Source organism: Salvelinus fontinalis, chromosome 7, assembly GCF_029448725.1.
Source record: "Salvelinus fontinalis isolate EN_2023a chromosome 7, ASM2944872v1, whole genome shotgun sequence".
NCBI classification, from domain to species: Eukaryota; Metazoa; Chordata; class Actinopteri; order Salmoniformes; family Salmonidae; genus Salvelinus; species Salvelinus fontinalis.
In genome coordinates, this window is record NC_074671.1 from 22,844,000 (window position 1) to 22,866,259 (window position 22,260).

Below are 22,260 nucleotides of genomic sequence, written 5' to 3' on the forward strand. Positions count from 1 at the left end.
GGTGGAATTGTAATGGTCGCCCTGAAAATGGCAGGTCACAGTCAATCCCTTGACACAGGTCACCTCCAACCAGTGACCCCCAGTTTAACCAAACCCAGAACACTTTCTAAACATCTCCTCCAGTAACATGTCTGAAAGCAGACCCTGGCACTGGTATAAATATTTTTTCACTGTAGACCAGTGGTTCCAAAACATTTTTGGAGCTGTGATCCATCTAAAGCTTAAGAACTTTTCTTGTGACCTTCCTCCATAAAAACAAGACCAATGTTTCTGACCAGGAACGAATTGGAATCTGCTACCAAAAAGTTGCTAGCAATGGTGATATACAGCACACTAGCGTCTTAATAGAGACAAATATAAAACATTACAAAATACAGTATCTGTAACCTGGTTACAATAGCCAACTCTTATCATTGTAATGCCATACGACATGGCTAAAGCACAAACAGCACTGAACCTCTAGGCTAGAGTATGTGCATCTGTTGTCTAGCTAAGAAACCAACCCAGGGGCCTGCACTGCTGCACTGTGAGTTGATGAAGTCTTTCTGTGACAGGGTGGAAATAGTTTGTCCAGCCAAAGACTTGTCAGTCCTGGGAGGCAGCGCACTAAATACCTTGGGAATGGAGCTCAGATTTATAGTTCTGTAACCATTGCACAGCACTACAGCCCCCAAGGGAGGGACCATATAGCCTAAGCAATAAAGTGGATTCATTAATAGGTCTAAATGTTCTCACTCTCAGGCATCATTTCCAGTGGGGATGAAGAGGTAGGCAACCTTTACTCATATCTGACCATCAGTTTGGGAGACCAACTGGCTATTACTCATCACAACCGAGTATGATCCAACACCTCCGTCTTAGAAGTTTTATTTTGTGGAAAGCAAGCCGTAATGGTATATTCTCTCTGCCACAAATCCCTTTCCACAACATTAAGAATATTGTTCTTTTTTCACTGATTTCTTCAAGGATTTATGAAACTTGCACACCAAGGGGCCAAGCTTGTTCCAGGAGCAAGACAGAGCTAGGTGTGAGGGAAAGTTGTGCTGGCTGCCAAGGAGTTGCAGTCGACCGGAACATGCCAAAGACCATTTGAAAGTGACTAATTTGGTTTTTCTAAAGACCTGTTGGAGGTGAAATATGTGTCCCCTAATCTAGGCTACTGACAGCTGTCATGCTGAGGTTTTTACACATTTAATGGGACGGTTTTGGATATTGTTGGCAGGGTTATTTGAAAACTATTGTACTGTATTTCATGAGCAAAAACAATAGTTCTCACAAACAGAGTCCACTTCAAAGAGCTCTCACAATGGAAAACTATACAAAACAATAAATCTTATGGACATCCCTTTGTCTGAAAGACCTCAACTGTAATTTTGCAGGATAAAATGTAATTCTAACATTCTGAAGTTAGGTGAAAGAGAGAACCTTGAAAGAACAACCTGTTTGTTACAAGTGACCTAGTTTAACAAACCAACATGTACCTCTAGTTTGAATTATATCCATAAAACATATATGTAGAAGGCGTATACCAAGTCACAAAAAAATGACCAATGTGACTAGGGAAACAAATGTGGTCCATTTCCTCAAAATGGTATTCCATTGTTCTATGTATTGAAATGGCTCAGGAGAGGAAGGCCTCTCATTTCATTTCCTGTTCTCACAAATAAATAATCCTCCTCAGAATGATTTTCGCTTGCTTCCCATGACCGTATTAATAAATATAGAATGGCACAAACAGTGTAAAACAGTACCTGGGACAATTCTGTGAAATATTGGAATACTTGGGAGTTTGGACAAATTAGAATTTATCATTTACACTAAGTGTACAAAACATTAGGAACACCTGCTCTTTCCATGACAGACTGACCAGGTGAAAGCTATAATCCCTTATTGATGTCACCTGTTAAATACACCTCAATCAGTGTAGATGAAGGCGACACGACAGGTTAAAGAAGGATTTTTAAGCCTTGAGACATGGATTAAGTATGTGTGCCATTCAGACGATGAGTGGGCAAGACAAAATATTTAAGTGCGTTTGAACGGGGTATTGTGTCAAGAACTGCAACGCTGCTGGGTTTTTCACGCTTAACAGTTTTCCGTGTGTATGAAGAATGGTCCACCACCCAAAGACATCCAGCCAACTTGACACAACCGTGGGAAGCATTGGAGACAACATGGGCCAGCATCCCTGTGGAACGCTTTTGGCACCGACACCTTGTAGAATCCATGCCCCAACGAATTTAGACTGTTCCTAGTGCAAAAGGGGGTGCAACTCAATATTAGGAAGGTGTTCCTAATGTTTTGTGCACTGTGTATAGTGCTTTAGGCAACTTGTTCTAAAACGTATTAATTTGCATGTCTTCACTGCAGTATTTTTTTATTTATTTTAGATCATCTTATTAAAGCCCAATTGATGGTTGAAATACAGTGCCTTCAGAAAGTATTCACACCCTTGACTTCTTCCACATTTTAGTTTAAAGTTGATTAAATATATAGTTTGTATCACTGGCCTACAGCCATTACTCCATAATGTCAAAGTGGAATTGTGTTTTTATACATTTTTACGAAATAATTAAAAATGAACATCTAAAATGTTTTGAGTCAATAAGTATCAACCCCTTTGTTATGGCAAGCCTAAATAAGTTCAGGAGTAAAAATGTGCTTAACAAATCACATAATAAGCTACATGGACTCTCACTATGTGCATTAATAGTGTTTAACATGATTTTTTTTATGACTAACTCATATATGTACCCCACACATACAATTATCTGTAAGGTCCCTCAGTCAAGCAGTGACTTTCAAACACAAAGACCAGGGAGGTTTTCAAATGCATTGCAAAGAAGGGCACCTATTGGTAGATGGGTTAAAAGAAACAGACATTGACTATCCCTTTGAGCATGGTGAAGTTATTAATTACATTTTGGATGGTGTATCAATACACCCAGTCACTACAAAGACACAGGCGTCCTTCTTAATCTTAGTTGCCGGAGAGGAAGGAAGCCGCTCAGGGATTTCGCCATGAGGCCAGTGGTGACTTTAAAACAGTTACCTAGTTTATTGTCTGTGATAGGAGAAAGGATGGCTCAACATAATTGTAATTACTCTACAATACTAAATGACAGTGAAAAGATAGAAGCATGTACAGAATAAAAAATATTCCAAAACATGCATCCTGTTTGCAATAAAGCAATAAAGTAAAACTGCCAAAGAATTTGCTAAGAAATTAACTTTATGTCCTGAATACAAAGGGTTAAGTTTGGGGCAAATCCAACACACATCACTGAGTACCACTCTCCATATTTTCAAGCATGGTGGTGGCTGCATCATGTTATGGGTATGCTTGTCATCGGCAAGGACTACAGAGTTTTTTAGGATAAAAAGAAACAGAATAGAGTTAAGCACAGGCAAAATCCTAGATGACAGCATGGTTCAGTTTACTTTCCAACAGACACTGGGAGACAAATTCACCTTTCAGCAGGAGAATAACCTAAAACACAAGGCAAAATGTACACTGGACTTGCTTACCAAGATGATATTGAATGTTCCTGAGTGGCCTAGTTACCGTTTTTACTTAAATCGGCATGAAAATCTATGACAAGACTTGAAAATGGCTGTCTAGCAATGATCAACAAACAACTTGACAGAGCTTGAAGAATTTTTTTAATGTGAAAATATTGTACAATCCGGGTGTGCAACTCTCTTAAAAACGTATCCAGAAAGACTAATCGCTGCCAAATACGTTTCTAACATGTATTGACTCATATGTGAGTACTTATGTAAATTAGATATTTCTGTCTATAATTTCAATATATTTCCTAAGATTTCTCAAAACATATTTTCACTTTGTCATTATGAGGTATTGTGTGTAGATGGGTGAGAGAAAAAAAACTATATTTAATCTATTTTGAATTCAGGCTGTAACGCAACAAAATGTGGAATAAATTAATACTTTCTGACGGCACTGTAGCTCATGGTAAAGCATGATGATGCAATGCACAGACTTGATTATTCAACATGACGATATCTGTCCTTACTCAAATAAACTATTTAAAATAATGTGTATACCTAGCAACTAGGCTGGCTGACAGAAAGACCTGAATGAATGAATGACGCAAATGAATGAAATGTAACCAACACTGAAAAGTTTAGCAACTTTGATATTTTACACTAGCTGCTCTACTTATGAAAGCATCTGGATTTAAACTTGATAAGAGCTTGTTCAGGAGTGTTTGAAGTGCACCAGTTTCGTGATGCCACAGATCTCTATCTAATCTGCTTTGCATCTCCACCTGTAAAACGCCAGCAACCATTGTTCAGAGCGTCTCGCTATGCATTGGCTCTATCCAGATTCCCGAAAAGTCAGCAGTAGGGCTAGGGGCTGTCCAAGTATTCACAGACGGGATCATGGCCTCCTCAGCACTGAATTGCACACCTTTTATGTTGTGTGTTATTTATTGTGCGTTACTTTTTGGTAATATATTTTGCAACGCTGATTTAGAAGAAGATGAACATGCCAAGCATACGTATACGGTGGATATGTTCAATGATGCTGTCCCCACAGCTCCTCACTTTGTCATGTTCTTCGCCCCATGGTAAGCAAACGTTTTTTCAAGTTGTAACCTGAATGAATGGATTAGCCAACGTTAGCAGCTAGCAGTTTGTAAAGTTATCGACAATGTTCAGATAATGTTACCATATGTCCTTAACAATTTAGCTAGCTGTCTTATTTTCAAATTGTCATGATTGGCAAACTCCTAACTTTGATTGCTGCTACTAGTAAACGTTACCTAGCTAATTTGCAGCTAACTAGCGTAGCTTTTTGCCGGCTAGCTGGTTACCAATCGAACTATTTATATAGTCAGCCAACTTGTTTTTAGTTACACATATGAAATGGCTGTTGTATATAACATGTTAATCCGTCCTTGCATTTTATGCCATATCAATGTAATCTGGCTAACGCGTTGGCTATTACTCGAGCGTTAGCTAACATTAGGTAGCATGCTACTATGGCTGCTACATTTTGGGATAGTTATTTAAACTAGTGAACTTTTTGAAGTCACGTTTCAACTTGAACTGTCCCGTACTTTACAATTTTAGTTGACAAAGTCGCTACAAGCACAGCGCAGTGTTTTTTCAAGGTGTTAATTTAGCTGCTTAAATGTTTCTACTGTACTGCAGCTTTCTAGCTAACAGTACAGTGGAGAAATGGATCATTTCAGGATTCGCTCCTGCTGTGACCGTTTACGTGGCAGGACTGACTGACGTAACCTCGTAGACATGCACGCACTAAAGCTGTGCCTAAAAATGACAGTTTTTTTTTACCCAATGAATAATCTACCTGCTGTAGTTAGGCCTAAATGGGATATAAAATATGTTGGTGTCTTTGCTGACATAAAGGCTTATAGGAAAAGCATGTAGTCCTTCATCATGGAAGTAAAAAATCTGTTTTTTATTCTCAGATATCTCCTCAAAAGTATTTCTGGTCTCCTCCCAATGGTTCCTTGATACTCATGTGAAGTGTCACAGCTCCCCATATACAGTTACAAGCATAGCCGTGGGAAGTAGGGGTGCTGAGGGTGCTGCAGCAACTCAAAAAAATCTAGATAAAACAAATAATATTTTTTTTACAAAAGTATTACACAGGGCCTTTACTAGTCGTGTATTAGCGAACCGATATAGCCATCTGTAGCGCTGGCCAAGAAACAACAATTCTCTGCTGCATTGTCTTTTTAGGTGTGGTCACTGCCAGAGCCTACAAGGGACATGGAATGAGATGGCGGACAAATACAACAGCATGGAGTCGCCGCCCGCCTATGTTGTAAAGGTTGACTGCACTCAGGACGTCAAGTTCTGCTCCAACGTCCATGGAATCAGGGGGTACCCCACGTAAGTACAGGGGCGTATTCATTAGAGCAGGCTTTTGTCTTGCACAGGCATCATATGTTAGTGTAGCAAATGGGGATGTGTGAAACTTAATCTTCAGCCTGAACTGTCCCGCTTGCGTCGCCTCATAAGATAGCTTTTGAGATGGTACAATCAGCTAAGATGCTTGAGAGATGACGGTCACGTGTGTTTGTGAGGCAGAGTTCTCATGTTTGCGCCAGGTATGGGCTGAATTGGAGAAAAAGTGGTACTCGCTAAGTAAGCAGTGTGACAACCTTTACATTAGCAAAAATATATAACCACGTCTTGTCATCAGGTGAATGATAATGACAAGTAGAACTAATCAATATTTGACAATGAATAGATTTGGTGGACAGTTTCATTATTTTGACCTCCCCACAGTTCATTGGAGAAGGAAGTGTAAACTCTTAAGTTGATTAGCTAGAAAGGTATCTTGGTGGTGTAGAGCAGTGGCTCCGAAACCTTTTATAGTCCCGCACACCTTCAAACATTCAACCTCCAGCTGCGTACCCCCTCTAGCACCAGGGTCAGCGCACTCTCAAATGTTGTTTTTTGCCATCATTGTAAGCCTGCCACACACACACTATACAATACATTTATTAAACTTAAGAATTAGTGAGTTTTTGTCACAAACATCCTGGCTCGTGGGAAGTGACCAAGAGCTCTTATAGGACCAGGGCACAAATAATAATAATCAATAATTTTGCTCTTTATTTAGCCATCTTACATATAAATCCTTATTTGTTCATCAAAAATTGTGAATAACTCACCACAGGTTAATGAGAAGGGTGTGCTTGAAAGGATGCACATAACTATGCAGTGTTGGGTTGTATTGGAGAGAATCTGTCTTAAATAATTTTCCACGCACAGTCTGTGCCTGTATTTAGTTTTCATGCTAGTGAGGGCTGAGAATCCACTCTTACATGGGTACATGGTTGCAAAGGGCATCAGTGTCTTAACAGCTCGATTTGCCAAGGCAGGATACTCTGAGCACAGCCCTATCCAGAAATCTGGCAGTGGCTTCTGATTAAATTCAATTTTCACAGGACCGCTTGTTGCAATTTCGACGAGGTTCTCTTGCTCAGATATCGGTAAGTGGACTGGAGGCAGGGCATAAAAGGGATAACGAATCCAGTTGTTTGGTTCGGGAAAGTAATTGCACCTATGTCACTCATGTGCTTTGCTATATTACATTTGACATTGTCCGTAAGTTTGAGTTAATTTACACATACAATGATGGAAAGACCTGTGTGTTGTCCAATGTTAATGCAGACAGAGAAGAGCTCCAATTTCTTAATCATAGCCTCAATTTTGTCCCGCACATTGAATATAGTTGCGGAGAGTCCCTCTAATCTTAGATTCAGGCAAGAAAAAACATTCAGGCAAGAAAAAACATCACCCAGATAGGCCAGTCGTGTGAGAAACTCTTCATTATGCAAGCGGTCAGACAAGTGAAAATGATGGTCGGTAAAGAAAACTTTAAGCTCATCTCTCAATATTTTTTTTTTTTTTTTTAAACGTGTCAATACTTTGCCCCTTGATAACCAGCGCACTTCTGTATGTTGTAAAAGCGTTACATTGTCGCTGCCCATATCATTGAATAATGCATAAAATACACGAGAGTTCAGGGGCCTTGCTTTAACAAAGTTAACCATTTTCACTGTAGTGTCCAAAACATCTTTCAAGCTGTCAGGCATTCCCTTGGCAGCAAGAGCCTCTCGGTGGATGCTGCAGTGTACTGTTTGCATGCGCGTTACCACTTCACTATGTCTCCCTGTCATGGCTTTTGCGCCATCAGTACAGATACAAACACATCTTGACCACCAAAGTCCATTTGATGTCACAAAGCTGTCCAGTACTTGAAAAATATCCTCTCCTATTGTCATTGTTTCCAGTGGTTTGCAGAAGAGGATGTCGTCCTTAATTGACCCCCCATAAACGTAACGGACATATGCCAGGCCCGCCAGTTGTGCCAGCCCCACCACGTCTGTTGACTCATCCAGCTGTAACGCATAGAATTCACTGGCTTGTATGCGAAGCAGTAATTGTTTCAAAACATCTCCTGCCTTGTCACTGATGCGTCGTGAAACAGTGATGTTTGATGAAGCCGTTGTCTGTATAGTTTTTTTTGGCCTTTTCCCCAGCGTTGTCCCAGCCATATCCGCGGCAGCAGGAAGAATTAAGTCCTCCACAATAGTATGGGTCTTGCCTGTCCTAGCCACTCGGTAACATTGTGCAATAGAACAGTTTCTTCTTGGACATATAACACACTGTGGCTGGGGAAAGGCACTACTCCCAATATAAGTCATTACGCTAACGTCAGTTAGTGTTGGCTTGTGAAACGACCTCTAACTTCCTCCATACTGGACCCAGAGACATACAAATGGTATCCACAATGGACCCCCTGCAGTACATCGGATCCCAGTTTGAAAACCTCTGCATTAGGGCACACCGTAGCAAAACATTTTAAAACCTTGTGCAATAGAACAGTTTTTTGCACATATAACACACTGTGGCTGAGGAAAGGCACTACTCCCAATATAATCAATGTAGTTCTTATCATATTTGCGCCTCTTCGATTGTCCAACGTCCCTGTCTGTTGTTCGGCGCTTTCCCGGATAAGGGGGCAGTAGCTCTTCAGCTGCATCAGATTCACAACTGTCAGTGTCCATGCTAGCTGGGCTAGCAACAAATGTAGAATTACTGATGCTAGCATTGGATGTGCATGTAGAAGCAGAACAACTTGTGTCGTCAACAGGTGCAGGTGTAGTACTGCTGGTAGTAGCAGTACTATCAATAGAGCTGGTATGTGTCTCTATGGATGCGGGCCTTACTTTTTTTAACCATTTATCCATTTTCGTGCAAACGGAATGAGCAGCAGCTACGTTTGGTTACATACGGACCCTTGATGACATTCCCGCGAGAAATGTAATTGGATGTTAATTATTTGACATTGTGTTGTTATTTTGCTGAACACTAGATGGTTTAATTTTGGGGGGGCAGTGAAACGAGAATACTCAGGCGAGAAAAAAACATCACCCAAATGTATAGCCCAGTTGGAAAATCTAAGTGGACTGTTTGAAAATGTGAATCACATTTTTATTTGGCATACCCCTGACGGCATTGTACGTACCCCAGTTTGGGAATAGTCGGTGAAGAGAAATTTGCTGTTGTAAAGCAAATTTTCTGCAATTCTACAAACGTTTGCATTGAGTTGAGAGAACATTTAGCAGTTTTGAAGCAAATTTCCAGCTATTCTACACTTTAGCAGGGAGCTAAATGAAAATGTTGCAGTTTTGAAGCAAATTTCCTCAAATTCGATGCATTTTGCCAATGCTAATGCTGTGTACCTCTGCTCAAACATTATAACAAAATCAATGGGCACGTGCCCTCAATTCCCATATAACATAAAATTTAAATAAATCCCATTCTCAATTCTCTCTGACTGTCTAGTTTTTATTTTATTTGTATTTTTCAAAGATGGTATTATTGAAAAAAATATATAGTTCAATATCTTTTCTGCATGCTTTCTATCTGGTATTGGTCGTTTCAGTTGGTACCAAAACTGTTTTTCTATTCTGAAAATTACCACATAGATGGCACAACTAATAATTTTAGCTGAAACGCGCCGTAAAAAAATGAACTTGGTTTCTATTGAACATGCCATACAATAAAGGCATTTTAATTAATTATATGAAGAGTGCCTTGGTCCTCCTTTTTTGATGACCAATTCACCCCGTTTACCAATGAGCACCTTCTGTCTACCAAAATGTACTATTGTGTACCTTAGTAGCGCTTCCTTTCCTCCTTTTTCTAATAATTTTCTATACAGAAAAAAAAACATGTAAGTAGCTTGATTTTGGCAATGAAGTCATTTATCTACTTCCCCAGAGTTATGACTTCCTGTCATTATGCTAACGCTAGTTAGCGTTGGCTTGTGAAACTACCTCTAACTTCCTCCATACTGGACCCAGAGACATACAAATGGTATCCACAATGGACCCCAGTTTGAAAACCTCTGCATTAGGGCATACCGTAGCAAAACATTTTAAAACATTGTGCAATATAACAGATTCTTCTTGGATTTCTTATTGGATAAGTTGAGAGTACATCACCATTTCGAGGCACTTCTTTATTTTGCTACCTGTATAAACCACAAAAAGCAGTGGGCTTCAATGTAGATAGCAGTGAACATTGACATGCATTTAGACCCTAACATGCTTATAAATTACTCTGTCAAAGAAAAAAAACAACTGTCACGCAGAAAAGTATTAACATTTTATTAGCCATGAACATGACATAAATGAGTTGCAATGCATGTAATGACAAAGGAATTTACCAATTTGGTGTATTTTGAGTATGTTGATACAGCAGAGCAGTATGGCCAAGCCCTAATCATTGAGTTGTGTGATCTCATTGATCCCTGTCTTGTTTGCAGGTTGATGCTGTTCAAGCCCGAGCAGGAGGCGATGAAGTACCAAGGCTCCAGGGACCTGCAGTCTCTGGAGACCTGGATGCTCAACACTGTGCAGGAGGAGCCTATGGTAAGGAGAGAGGTCACCCAAGTGCAGAGACACAGGGCAGGGGTGCTTTAGACTTGAGAGCATCTAAATAAAACATACAGTAGGTGATCCTGTATGGCTCAGTTGGTAGTATTGTATTGTAGGTTCGATTCCCGGGGCCATCCATATGTAAAATGTATGCACGCATGACTAGGTCGCTTTGGATAAAAGCATCTGCTAAATGGCATATTCTTTTATTATTATTATTATTATTATTATTATATATTGAAATGGAAACCTTTTTGAGACTAATATTATGTGATGGTAGTCTTTATTTGACGTGTGGCATGATGTTCTGCAGGAGCCAGAGACTGAGCTGGAGCCTCCCAAAGCCCCAGAGCCAAAGCAGGGCCTGTATGACCTCACTGCCAGCAACTTCAAGGCCCACATCTCTAAAGGTAACTTGGGGGAGGACTGGGAGCGATCAGTACCACACACGTGGTAACGGTCTCTTTATAGCTTGGTCCCAGAACTGTTTCTGCTGACTTGCAATTGTCATGCGCCATAGGAGTTGGCAAGACGGCACACACAGACCTGGGACCAGGCTTGTCTCTTTAGACCTGAATATAACCCAACGTTTTATGCAAGTTGCATATGTAAAGTTTCTACAAAGTTTAACATAATTTAGGCGCTGTCATTTCCTTGAAACCATGATGCAATCCACGCTACATTTATCTCATGCAACCAGCATGTTTCCGGTCGCTGGACAAGCACAACAAAAGTAAATGGCCATGATAATTGTCCCCATGAAATTGCAGCTCTTAAAGGGATACTTTGGGGATTTTGACAATGAGGCCCTTTATCTATACTGAATAAAAATATAAACATAACATCCAACAATTTCAAAAATAGAAATACTTTTCAGTTTCATTAGTTGTCCGGGTGGCTGGTTTCAGTTGATCCCACAGGTGAAGAAGCTGGATGTTGAGGTCCTGGGCTGGTGTTGTTACGCGTGGTCTGTGGTTGTGACACCGGTTAGTTGTACTGCCAAATTGGAAGTGACTTATGGTAGAGAAATTAATGTTAAATTCTCAGGCAACAGCTCTGGTGGACATTGCTGCAGTCAGTATGCCAATTGCGTGCTCCCTCAACTTGAGACATCTGTGGCATTGTGTTGTGTGACAAAACTGCACGTTTTAGAGTGACCTTTTATTGCCCCCAGCACAAGGTGCATCTGTGTAATGATCATGCTGTTTAATCAGCTTCTTGATATGCCACGTCAGGGGGATCGGTTACTTGTCAAAGAAGAAATGCTCACTAACAGGGATGTAAACAAATTTGTGCACAACATTTGAGGGTTCAGTATTCTTCGCCCAGAGTCAGACTTCCTCATTTTGATGTATCTGTGTCCAGTATGAATGAAGTTGGAGGTAGTTTCACGAGCCAGTGCTAACTAGCATTAGCACAATGACTTGAAGTCTATGGGTGTCTGCTTGCATGCTAGCAGATACCCATAGACTTCCGGTCATTGCGCTAATGGTAGTTAGCAATTACTTCCTTCAAACCACACGCAGAGACATAAAAATGGTATCCATGAGTTCATCTGACTCTGGGAAAGTAGATAAAGGGCCTCATTTCCAAAATCCCCAAAGTATCCCTTTAAGCCTGGTTTTTAGTCGTATGTTTAAGAAAAATAAATGAATCCTGTTTTGGAGAAAAAAGACAGGATATGACAAGGTCATTTGTAAGAGGAATGTTTATGGGTCTCACCTTTAAATCTGGGCAAGATGAACTGTGACAATTGTGTAATCGGTAGCATTTAACCTCTGAGCTCAGTTTATTTTAGTCTCTAGGGCCGCATTGCAGAGGCCATTTTTATAGGTGATGTAATTTCTCATATTATTCCATCAACTCGTAACCCATCCTTAAGCTAAGACGCTCATACCCTCTAACTTAAGGTAATATGTGCCTCTGTAAAATGCTTTATAATTACAGTTTGTTCAGATTGCAGCTATTCTTGGTGTACATTTATGTATATATTATGTTTTCCAGTATTAAATATAATCTCCTTTTCTCCTTTTTTTTTTTTCCTCTCCACAGGGTCCCACTTTGTCAAGTTCTTTGCCCCCTGGTGTGGTCACTGCAAGGCCATGGCCCCCACCTGGGAGCAGCTGGCCACCAGCTTCGAGCACTCAGACAACATCAAGATCGGCAAGGTTGGTGACAAGGTCCAACCCTGCCGGAGCAACAGCAGTGTACCGGAGTCACTTATCTATGTAACAAGACCAGGACACGGATCTTCTGACGAGTCATTTTGTTTGTACAATGAGATAATACAACCCACTGAACAAATGTTATTTATGGCTGTGGCCTGTTGTTTGTATTGAATTGCATGTTGATATTTCCAAGTTAAAAGCACAACTAGCTATCTTTACCAGCTACAGGAGTTAAATGTAAAGTATGACAAACTAGGTATGAGCTGGATATGCTGAATGAATTCTGATTAAGCTGGTGTGTTGTGTGGTTGGCCAGGTGGACTGTACCCAGCACTACGAGGTGTGCTCTGAGAACGCTGTGCGTGGCTACCCCACCCTGCTCTTCTTCAAGGACGGAGAGAAGGTACGTAGTTTGGTTGGCTAGCACACTGAAGAAGACCTTGTGTCATTGTGTTCTGTAACACATTTAAGCTTTTAAGGAGCTATTGCTTCACCATTAAAAGCGCGAGTCGTTTTGTTAACCCTTTCCATTGCTGCTGTTTGTCTGTCCAGGCGGATCAGTACAGAGGCAAGCGGGACCTGGAATCTCTGAAGGACTTTGTAGACGACCAGGTTAAGGCTGCTACTAAGGAGGATGACGTGCACCCACATGCTAACGAGATCCCAGTACCCAGCGCCGAACCTGCCAAAGAGGAGGTGTGTGTGTTTGACTGTTTCTCGCAGGTATCGTGAGGCCAAGCACATGTGCCTTCCAGACTCTAAATACTCCACATGCTATTTTAAAACTCTTAACATTGGTCACTGTTACGCCGAGATATCATTTTGGGGGCGGGTACCCTGTTGTGTGTGTGGGCAGCAAGTTTCTTCTCCAGATACTTAATGAGTGAACAAGCTCTCGGGCAGATGTTTTAGCAGTGAGATTACCATCTAGCCCGCTCAGGCCTACGCTGTAGACTACAGTCTACACCAGGCATAGGCCTCTGCTGCACAACGGTCAACTAGACCTAGCAATTATGGGCAGGCTAGCTATTTCCTTCCGCCCATGCCAAGGCATCTTGGATAGAGCGTTTACTGTGAACAGTGACATCGACCTTGAACAAAGACACGGGACGAGTCGTTTAAGGAGAGATCCAAAGCTAATTCCAATACAACACGAGCTCGATTAGTCACAGATGTTCGGTGTAGGAATTTAGGCTATTGGTCTTGTGGACATGCAGTGCCTTCAGAAAGTATTCATACCTCTTCACTTATTCGACATTTAGTTGTGTTACAGCCTAAATTAAAAATGGATTCAATATCAATTTTTTTCTGTTACCCATCTACACACAATACCAAAGTGAAAACATGTTTTTAGATTTTTTTTTTTGCTCAAAGAAATATAGCATTTAGATAAATATTCACACCCCTGAGTCAATACATGTTAGAATCACCTTTGGCAGCGATTACATCTGTGAGTCTTTCTGGGTCTCTAAGAGCTTTGCAAACCTGGATTGTACAATATAAAAATTGTTCAAGTTCTGTCAAGTTGGTTGCTGATTATAGCTAGATAGCCATTTTCAAGTCGATCCATAGAGTTTCAAGACAATTTACAGTACCGGTCAAAAGTTTGGACATACCTACTCATTCCAGGGTTTGTCTTTATTTTTACTGTTTTCTACATTGTAGAAAAACAGTGAAGACATCAAAACTATGAAATGACACATATGGAATCATGTAGTAACCAAAAAAGTGTTAAACAAATCAAAATATATTTTATATTTGAGATTCTTCAAAGTAGCCACCCTTTGCCTTGATGACAGCTTTGCACACTCTTGACATTCTGGCAACCAGCTTCATGAGGAATGCTTTTCCAATAGTCTTGAAGGAGTTCCCACATATGCTGAGCACTTGTTGGCTGCTTTTCCTTCACTTTGTGGTCCAACTTGTTGAGGGTGGGTGATTGTGGAGGCCAGGTCATCTGATGCAGCACTCCATCACTCTCCTTCTTGGTCAAATAGCTCTTACACAGCCTGGAGGTGTGATTTTGGTCATTGTCCTGTTGAAAAACGAATTATAGTCCCACTAAGTGCAAACCAGATGGGATGGTGTATCGCTGCAGAATGCTGTGGTAGCCATGCTGGTTAAGTGTGCCTTGAATTCTAAATAAATCACAGACAGTGTCACCAGCAAAGCACCCCCACACCATCACACCACCACCTCCATGCTTCATGGTGGGAACCACACATGCGGAGATCATCCATTCACCTACTCTGCGTCTCACAAAGACACGGCGGTTGGAACCAAAAATCTCAACTTTGGACTCATCAGACCAAAGGACAGATTTCCACCGGTCTAATGTCCATTGCTCATGTTTCTATGCCCAAGCAAGATTCTTATTATTATTGGTGTCCTTTAGTAGTAGTTTCTTTGCACCAATTTGACCATGAAGACCTGATTCACGCAGTCTCCTCTGAACAGTTGATGTGTCTGTTACTTGAACTCTGTGAAGCATTTATTTGGGCTGCAATTTCTGAGGCTGGTAACTCCAATGAACTTATCCTCTGCAGCATAGGTAACTTTGGGTCTTCCTTTCTTGTGGCGGTCCTCATGAGAGCCAGTTTCATCATAGCACTTGATGGTTTTTGCGACTGCACTTCAAGAAACTTTCAAAGTTCTTGAAATGTTCCGTATTGACTGACCTTCATGTCTTAAAGTAATGATGGACTGTCGTTTCTCTTTGCTTATTTGAGCTGTTCTTGCCATAATATGGACTTGGTCTTTTACCAAATATGGCTGTCTTCTGTATACCACCCCTACCTTGTCACAACACAACTGATTGGCTCAAACGCATTAAGAAGGAAAGAAATTCCACAAATGAAATTTTAACAAGGCACACCTGTTAATTGAAACGCATTCCAGGTGACTACCTCATGAAGCTGGTGAGAGAATGCCAAGAGTGTGCAAAGCTGTCATCAATGCAAAGTTTGGCTGCTTTGAAGAATCTCAAATATAGAATACTTTTTTGGTTACTACATGATTCCATATGTGTTATTTCATAGTTTTGTGTCTTCACTATTATTCTACAATGTAGAAAATAGTGACAATAAAGAAAATCCCTGGAATGAGTAGGTGTCCAAACTTTTGACTGGTTCTGTAAGTCAAAACTGTAGCTAGGCCACTCAAGAACATTCAATGTCGTCTTGGTAAGCAAGTCCAGTGTATATTTGGCCTTGTTTTAGGTTATTGTCCTACTGAAAGGTGAATTTGTCTCCCAGTGTCTGTTGGAAAGCACATTGAAGCAGGTTTTCTTCAAAATTGTGCCTGTGCTTAGGTATCTTCCGTTTTTTATTTTTTATACTAAAATACTCCCTAGTCCTTTCCGATGACAAGCATACCCATAACATGATGCAGCCACCACCATGCTTGAAAATATGAAGTGGTACTCAGTGATTTTGTTGTTGGATTTGCCCCTCAACATAATGCTTTGTATTAATTTATTTGGCACATTTTTTGCAGTATTACTTTAGTGCCTCATTGCAAACAGAAATATTTGTAATTTGGACAGGCTTCCTTCTTTTCACTCTGTCATTTTAGGTTAGTATTGGGTAGTAACTACAATTTTTTTACCCATCCTCAGTTTTCTCCTACCACAGCCATTAAACTCTGTAACTGTTTAAACTCTGTAAATGGTAAAGTCACCCATTGGATACATGTTGAAATCCCTGAGTGGTTTCCTTCCTCTCCGGCACATGAGTTAGTAAGGACGTCTGTATATTTGTAGTGACTGGGTGTATTGATACACTTTTATTGATACAGTATGCAGTGTAATGAATAACTTCACCATGCTCAAAGGGATATTTAATGTCAGATTTTTTTTATTCTTTACCAATCTACCGATAGTTGCCCTGGTTTGCAAAGCATTGGAAAACTTCCCTGGTCTTTGTGGTTGAATCTGTTTGAAATTTACTGCTCTACTGAGGGACCTTACAGATAATTGTATGTGTCGGGTACAGAGATGAGATAGTCATTAAAACATTATATTAAACACTATTATTGCACACAGAGTGAGTTCATGTGACTTGTTAAGCAAATTTAAACTTATTTAAACTTGCTATAACAAAGGGGTTGAATACTTATTGACCCAAGACATTTCAGACTTTCATTTTTTATTAATTTGAAAATATTTCTAAAAACATCATTCCACTTTGACATTATGGGGTATTGTGTAGGCCAGTGACACAAAATCTCAATTTTAAATTCAGGCTGTAATGCAACAAAATGTGGAAAAGTCAAGGAGTGTGAACATTTTCTGAAGGGACTGTATTAACCAATACATGACCAGGAATGATCCCATCTGATATCATCTCTGTTTTTTTCCTGCAGTCTGGCGTTATTACACTCACAGAGAGCAACTTTGACGAGACCGTGGCCAAGGGGCTGACGTTCATCAAGTTCTACGCTCCATGGTAAGCCCTTTTAAAAAGAGTGTTACTACTGTATATAACTATATCTCCCCCCGTATGACCTTGGATATTTATTGGAGTCAGTGGTACTTGTAAGAAGTTGAGGCTAGTGCATTTCCCCTCAGGTAATGGAGCGGCACCTTTGCAGACTAAAGTTCCATCTCAATACACTACTATCTGCCCTGATCTAGGCTAGGTGAAAATAATATCATGGCTGCCAGTTTTGTCACAGCAGTGCACATGACTAAAAGTACACTAGATGAAAGTACCACTCGACTATTGAGATGCAGAGAAAGAGAAGCTCTGTGGTCCACTGACTAGATAACCTGCGTAATTATAACTGACTTGTCTTCCCCCCCCCCTCCCCACTCCAGGTGTGGCCACTGTAAGAATCTGGCCCCTGCATGGGAGGACCTGTCCAAGAAGGAGTTCCCTGGCCTGACTGACGTGAAGATTGGCAAAGTGGACTGCACAGTGGAAAGGACGATCTGCAACAGGTTTTCAGTAGGTGTTCTACACTGAGTGTACAAAACATTAGGAACACCTTCCTAATATTGAGTTGCAACCCCTTTTGCCCTCAGAACAGACTCAATTCGTCGGGACATGGACTCTACAAGGTGTCGAAAGTGTTCCACAGGGATGCTGTCTCATGTTGAATCCAATGCTTTCCACAGTTGTGTCAAGTTGGCTGGATGTCCTTTGGGTGGTGGACCATTCTTGATACACACGGGAACTGTTGAGCGTGGGAAAACCCAGCAGCGTTGCAATTCTTGACACAAACCGGTGCGACTGGCAACTACTACTACAATAGCCAGTTCAAAGACACTTAAATATTTCGTGGCACACATACAATCCATGTCTCAATTGTCTCAAGGCTTAAAAATCCTTCTTTAACCTGTCGTCTCCCATTTTTGTACACTGATTTAAGAGGTGACATCAATAAGGGATCATAACTTTCACCCGGTCATAACGTTCACCTTTCATGGAAATGTTTTGTACACTCAGTATAAATTAGTGTAAATTGATTGTCAATAGCTAAGATATTGCTCAGAAAGAGCACCAATGTAGTGTACTATACTCTGCGGTATAATTAGCAAGACCTTGATTGTGTAACTTGACATTCCGTTCATAAACACACACAATCAGGTGAGACCCAGCGCCACAGGAAGTATAAACGGTGGGTTAGCGGGGGTTGTGTACTATGGTTCAAAAAGCCATAAAACTGCACAGCAACCTCATCACGGGATTGGATAATCAGTGGTGCTCTGCTAACAGCAATGGTGGATCTCAAGACTCCCTCATGGCCCTGAAGACAGTCCATGTTATAACCATCACAACCTTTATTAATGGGACACTCTGGAATTTTCCACTCACCGTCTCAAGGCCATGGACTAGTAGTCTCTTCAGCTGCAGCCTGTCTGGCTCTTAGAAGCTCACTGTTAGAATTGATTAAATTAGTGTTATGTTAAACAATCTAGACGATTCATGCAGTTTATAGTAAGAGAAACCATTATTTGCAACCATTATTTCCTTCGGTGTTGGCCGATCTGAAGGAAAGGTGGACATGATATGGTGAAGGCTTTGCAGCGCTAGGTGAAGTAAAGACCATATTGTTTATACCTATCCATTCCCTTCAAATCAGCAAACACTGAAGAGGTCAGGGCTAGCTAGGGGTTGTTACCTTGCTGACTTTGTCTCCTTTCTCTTCTACAGGTACATGGGTACCCCACCCTGCTGTTGTTTAGAGCTGGTGCTCAAGGTGAGGAGCATCACGGACGGCGGGACTTGGAGAGCCTGCACAGTTTTGTGATGAAGCAGGCCCGAGACGAGCTGTAGCATTGTCTAAACAACATCCACCGTTACTTCTCTCCTCCACCCAACACAGAATATCTGGCCAATGGGAGGAGTCCTCTCTCCCACAACGGCCAGCTCTTATCTCCCATCGTTTTCCTTTCAGAAAGGAGTAGCGTCAACGCACTGCTTTTTAACCCCCTCTGTAATGTCTCATGAGCGAAGCCAGTCTGATTCTATAATAATCCAATAGTTTGTGTGAAATGTGACTATTTTGTTTGGGCTGCCCAAACTGTTCCTCTGGAGAGCATTGGCTGGCTCTGCAAACCACTTTTTGCCAGCGGTACTTAAATCGGCCAAACCTTAAAATGCATACCGCCATAGTCATCCCAACACTTGACAACTCAAGCAAAGTCGTCTTAAATAGTGCCTGCTGGTTGTATCAAACGTTGGATTAATGCTGACCGAGTTTGTCTGAAATTTTATAGATATAAAATGTGTTAATGTTCATTTGGTGATTTAAGAAAATCATGTTGACGAACAATCATGAGCCGTTGATGTAATGTTACTGTTGCACAGAGGTCAAAGCCGCGTTTATTGTTAAGTTGACGGTACTTTTGATCCATGCCAGTGACGGCCTAACTAACTTAACTCTCAGGGACCCCCAGTTGGAGTTCTTGGCCTATGCCATACTGCAATCTCTTATCGGCTATATTTTTCTGACGAATTCCCCCAACTGCTTTTTGGCTATGACAGGAAAGGCTGCATGAAACTGTTTCATGTCAAACTGCCCTTTGTGAGTGAGTGGTCTTCTGTGACATTGCAATTGTACTACAAAAAGTCTGAATGTAAATGTATTTTTTGTTGTTCCATTTTAGTGCTGTAAGAGGTTCAGTCCCACGGTCCAATGTCAGGCGCCTCGGGATTGTTTTGGCGTTCTCACTGTTTTATGAACAATGATTGTGATCGTCTGTTTGGCGCACTCAAGTCATGCCTTATGCATGGAATGTGCTAGTTTGTCATGAAAGGAAAACCATATGTCATTAATCCATGTTTGAGGGATTGTCCAACATGGACGACTTTAAAAAATTGAACATTCAGAATGTTGCATAGAACAAACGTCTGCTGTAAATGTAATCGATTTTCCAAAGCGGATGAATATTCTGTTCCATTGACTAAGCCCCGTATCAGGCCCCAGGATGTCAGTCAAACACCCAGTGAAGCACAACAACAGTGATAAGGTAATTTTACTTTGGGGTTGTTGTTTGGTTTACCTCAGTTGCTTGGGAGGTCAAAAAAACAAATACCCCAAATATATTATCCTCCCATATAATGATCACTCATGACTTGTTTAGTCCATAAATTACAATGACAAAGTTGATTTTCTTTTCTTCTTTCCATAATGTTAGTGGATCAGAATTTTGTTGTGTGTGTTCTATTCAGGGGTGGTTGAACATTTTTAAGTGGTCTGAGAATGTGTTCTCATGGAGTTGCTGTGTGAGGCAGTTTACATTCAATGCTCAATTAAGGGAAACAAATGCATTCAGAGGCTAACCACTTATTGTCAGTAAAATCTTTATGGATAGTACATGGTCTAGGCAGACTCCAGTGAAGGAAAGCAGTATTTTGTTTTTGAGTGGGTTGTACACTGCCCATGAATTTTGTAAAAAAAAAAAAAAAAAAGGCAAGTTGTTACATGAGATTTTGTAATAAAATGTCTTTCCAAAAATAGTATCTTTCATTTGTTTTTTTTTCTCTGTAATATGGCATGTGATTGATTAAGTGGTGCAATAAATAAGCTGAAAATGTACACGTATTTACACATAAAAGTAAGTCTAAACATGACCACAAGAAATGTAAACAGCAGCTTACTGGAGGTATATTTTGTGATTTCTGATTGGTTAGGCACAAAGGATTTTTTCAGGATTGGGCTCAATTCAGGAAGTGATTACAGATTGTGCAATAGAAATGTAAAGGTCATTTTCAATTGAACCGACATTCAGCGTTTACCGTGAATGCAGGAACGTTGCCTTTGAAATTTCAATCACGCTGTAATACTGAACTTCCGCAATACGGATTGAATAGAGCCCCGATCCGTAAATGAATCGACAGTAGCAATTACTTTGAAATAAATCAAAACGTCAAACCCAAGCTAATTTCAGAAAGCTGGTCCAAAACATTTGATCAGCTGGTATGACCAACAAATAGCTTTTCCCACAATTTTTTTCTCCAGGTTTTTGGAGATATGTTAACTCAGTGAGTGGAATAACATGGAAATGACAGTTTGCAGGATGTCCAAGGGATGAGGTGAATGTCATCTTTAGAGCAGTCCATCAGTTAAGCCACAACCTGCTACCCGTTGAACCAGCTTGGTGAACACCCAGCATGAGCCTGGCAAATATTGACCCAATGAAGATATTTTGAGGAGTTCACAACTAAAATAGTATGTGGTTGTTTCCGTTCGGCCCATATTATATTTTTGGAAGCCAGGTGAATATGGAGGAAGAACTTCTGAGTACAATCCATAAAGAGGAAATATCTGGATCTTTTTACATTAACTGTAATGTATCGTGGCATACATTTCATGAATATTTCAGCAGATTGTTCATGTTAAAATCAGGCTTTGGTTAGACAATATACATACATCTCTATTAAAATGGTGTAGTTAGGCTAATGCTTTTCCCCTGTGGTCCTATAAAAGGATTTCTACATGTTTTGTGTCATTTGACTACATCTGACGTCATGTAACAGGTTGGCTGTCAGTATTGAGATAACATTGAGTCAATTCCCCGACGCCGTTGAGTTGTTTCGCTGTAATGGGCCATTAGCCGTCTGAGAACTTGAACACCACTTAGTTTTGAAAGGAGGAGGGGGGGGGGGAAGCAGCATGTTGGTCTGGTCCATTTATCAGTTCCTCCCTCGCCCTGAGTATGGGAGAGGAGAGAGTAGTACACAACACACACTCACAAACAGGCAGACCCATGATGTCGTGTGCACACAGTCTCCGCTGCAGCCCATGGGCGGGTGACCATGATGACGCGGCAGTTTGGCGGTCGTCAGTGGCAGCCACAGGCCCTCACCACCATGTTCTTGTACTTCTTCAGGATGACATTGGAGTTGTCGTCGAAGTAGAGCACGGAGATGGCGTGCAGCTTGGTGGGGGCGCAGCAGGGCTTGGGCACGTTCTCTGGGTTCATGAGGTGGACCTAGGAGACAACAACAAGAGGTCAGAGGTCACTTATTCCTCTTCAAACATAGCTTGAAGTATCCATGTCACTTTCCTAACGTGAAGTGCGCACTTGAAACATTTGTTTTACAAATCAAATATACATTTACATCAATGGGAGATTTGCAAGAAAATTCAGGTTCCATGAAAATTAGGATTCATGAAATTAGGATATA

The 22,260-nt window shown here is 40.9% G+C and overlaps 2 protein-coding genes across 3 annotated transcripts in view; one reads left to right on the forward strand and one right to left on the reverse strand.

Annotated features, from left to right (window-relative positions):
- The first annotated feature begins 4,297 nt into the window (after positions 1 to 4,297).
- txndc5 (thioredoxin domain containing 5) lies at positions 4,298 to 20,589 on the forward strand. Of its 2 annotated transcripts, none has more exons than XM_055928722.1 (10): positions 4,298 to 4,595; positions 5,737 to 5,889; positions 10,346 to 10,451; positions 10,771 to 10,867; positions 12,510 to 12,685; positions 12,942 to 13,028; positions 13,178 to 13,321; positions 16,988 to 17,070; positions 17,442 to 17,571; positions 18,781 to 20,589. In XM_055928722.1, the coding sequence occupies exons 1-10, from the start codon at positions 4,408 to 4,410 to the stop codon at positions 18,901 to 18,903; spliced, it is 1,287 nt and encodes a 428-aa protein (XP_055784697.1). In that variant the 5' UTR covers positions 4,298 to 4,407; the 3' UTR covers positions 18,904 to 20,589. The 2 variants fall into 2 exon arrangements, with proteins under 2 accessions (XP_055784697.1, XP_055784698.1); XM_055928723.1 differs by having other exon boundaries at positions 4,301 to 4,595; positions 12,510 to 12,625.
- The window catches only part of bmp6 (bone morphogenetic protein 6), a 41,105-nt gene continuing 39,258 nt past the window's right edge, over positions 20,414 to 22,260 (reverse strand). Inside the window, exon 7 of the mRNA XM_055928721.1 lies at positions 20,414 to 22,064. Within this exon, the coding sequence (XP_055784696.1) occupies positions 21,915 to 22,064 (150 nt within the window). The 3' untranslated portion in view covers positions 20,414 to 21,914. The remainder of the gene's footprint in view (positions 22,065 to 22,260) is intronic.

What these genes read in the sequence shown, in the direction of transcription:
- txndc5 (XM_055928722.1), top strand. Translation starts at nt 4,408, where the DNA reads ATGGCCTCCTCAGCACTGAATTGCACACCTTTTATGTTGTGTGTTATT. An exon ending in GGAATCAGGGGGTACCCCAC is followed by an intron (nt 5,890 to 10,345) that starts GTAAGTACAGGG and finishes TCTTGTTTGCAG; the next exon opens with GTTGATGCTGTTCAAGCCCG. An exon ending in CCGAACCTGCCAAAGAGGAG is followed by an intron (nt 13,322 to 16,987) that starts GTGTGTGTGTTT and finishes TTTTTCCTGCAG; the next exon opens with TCTGGCGTTATTACACTCAC.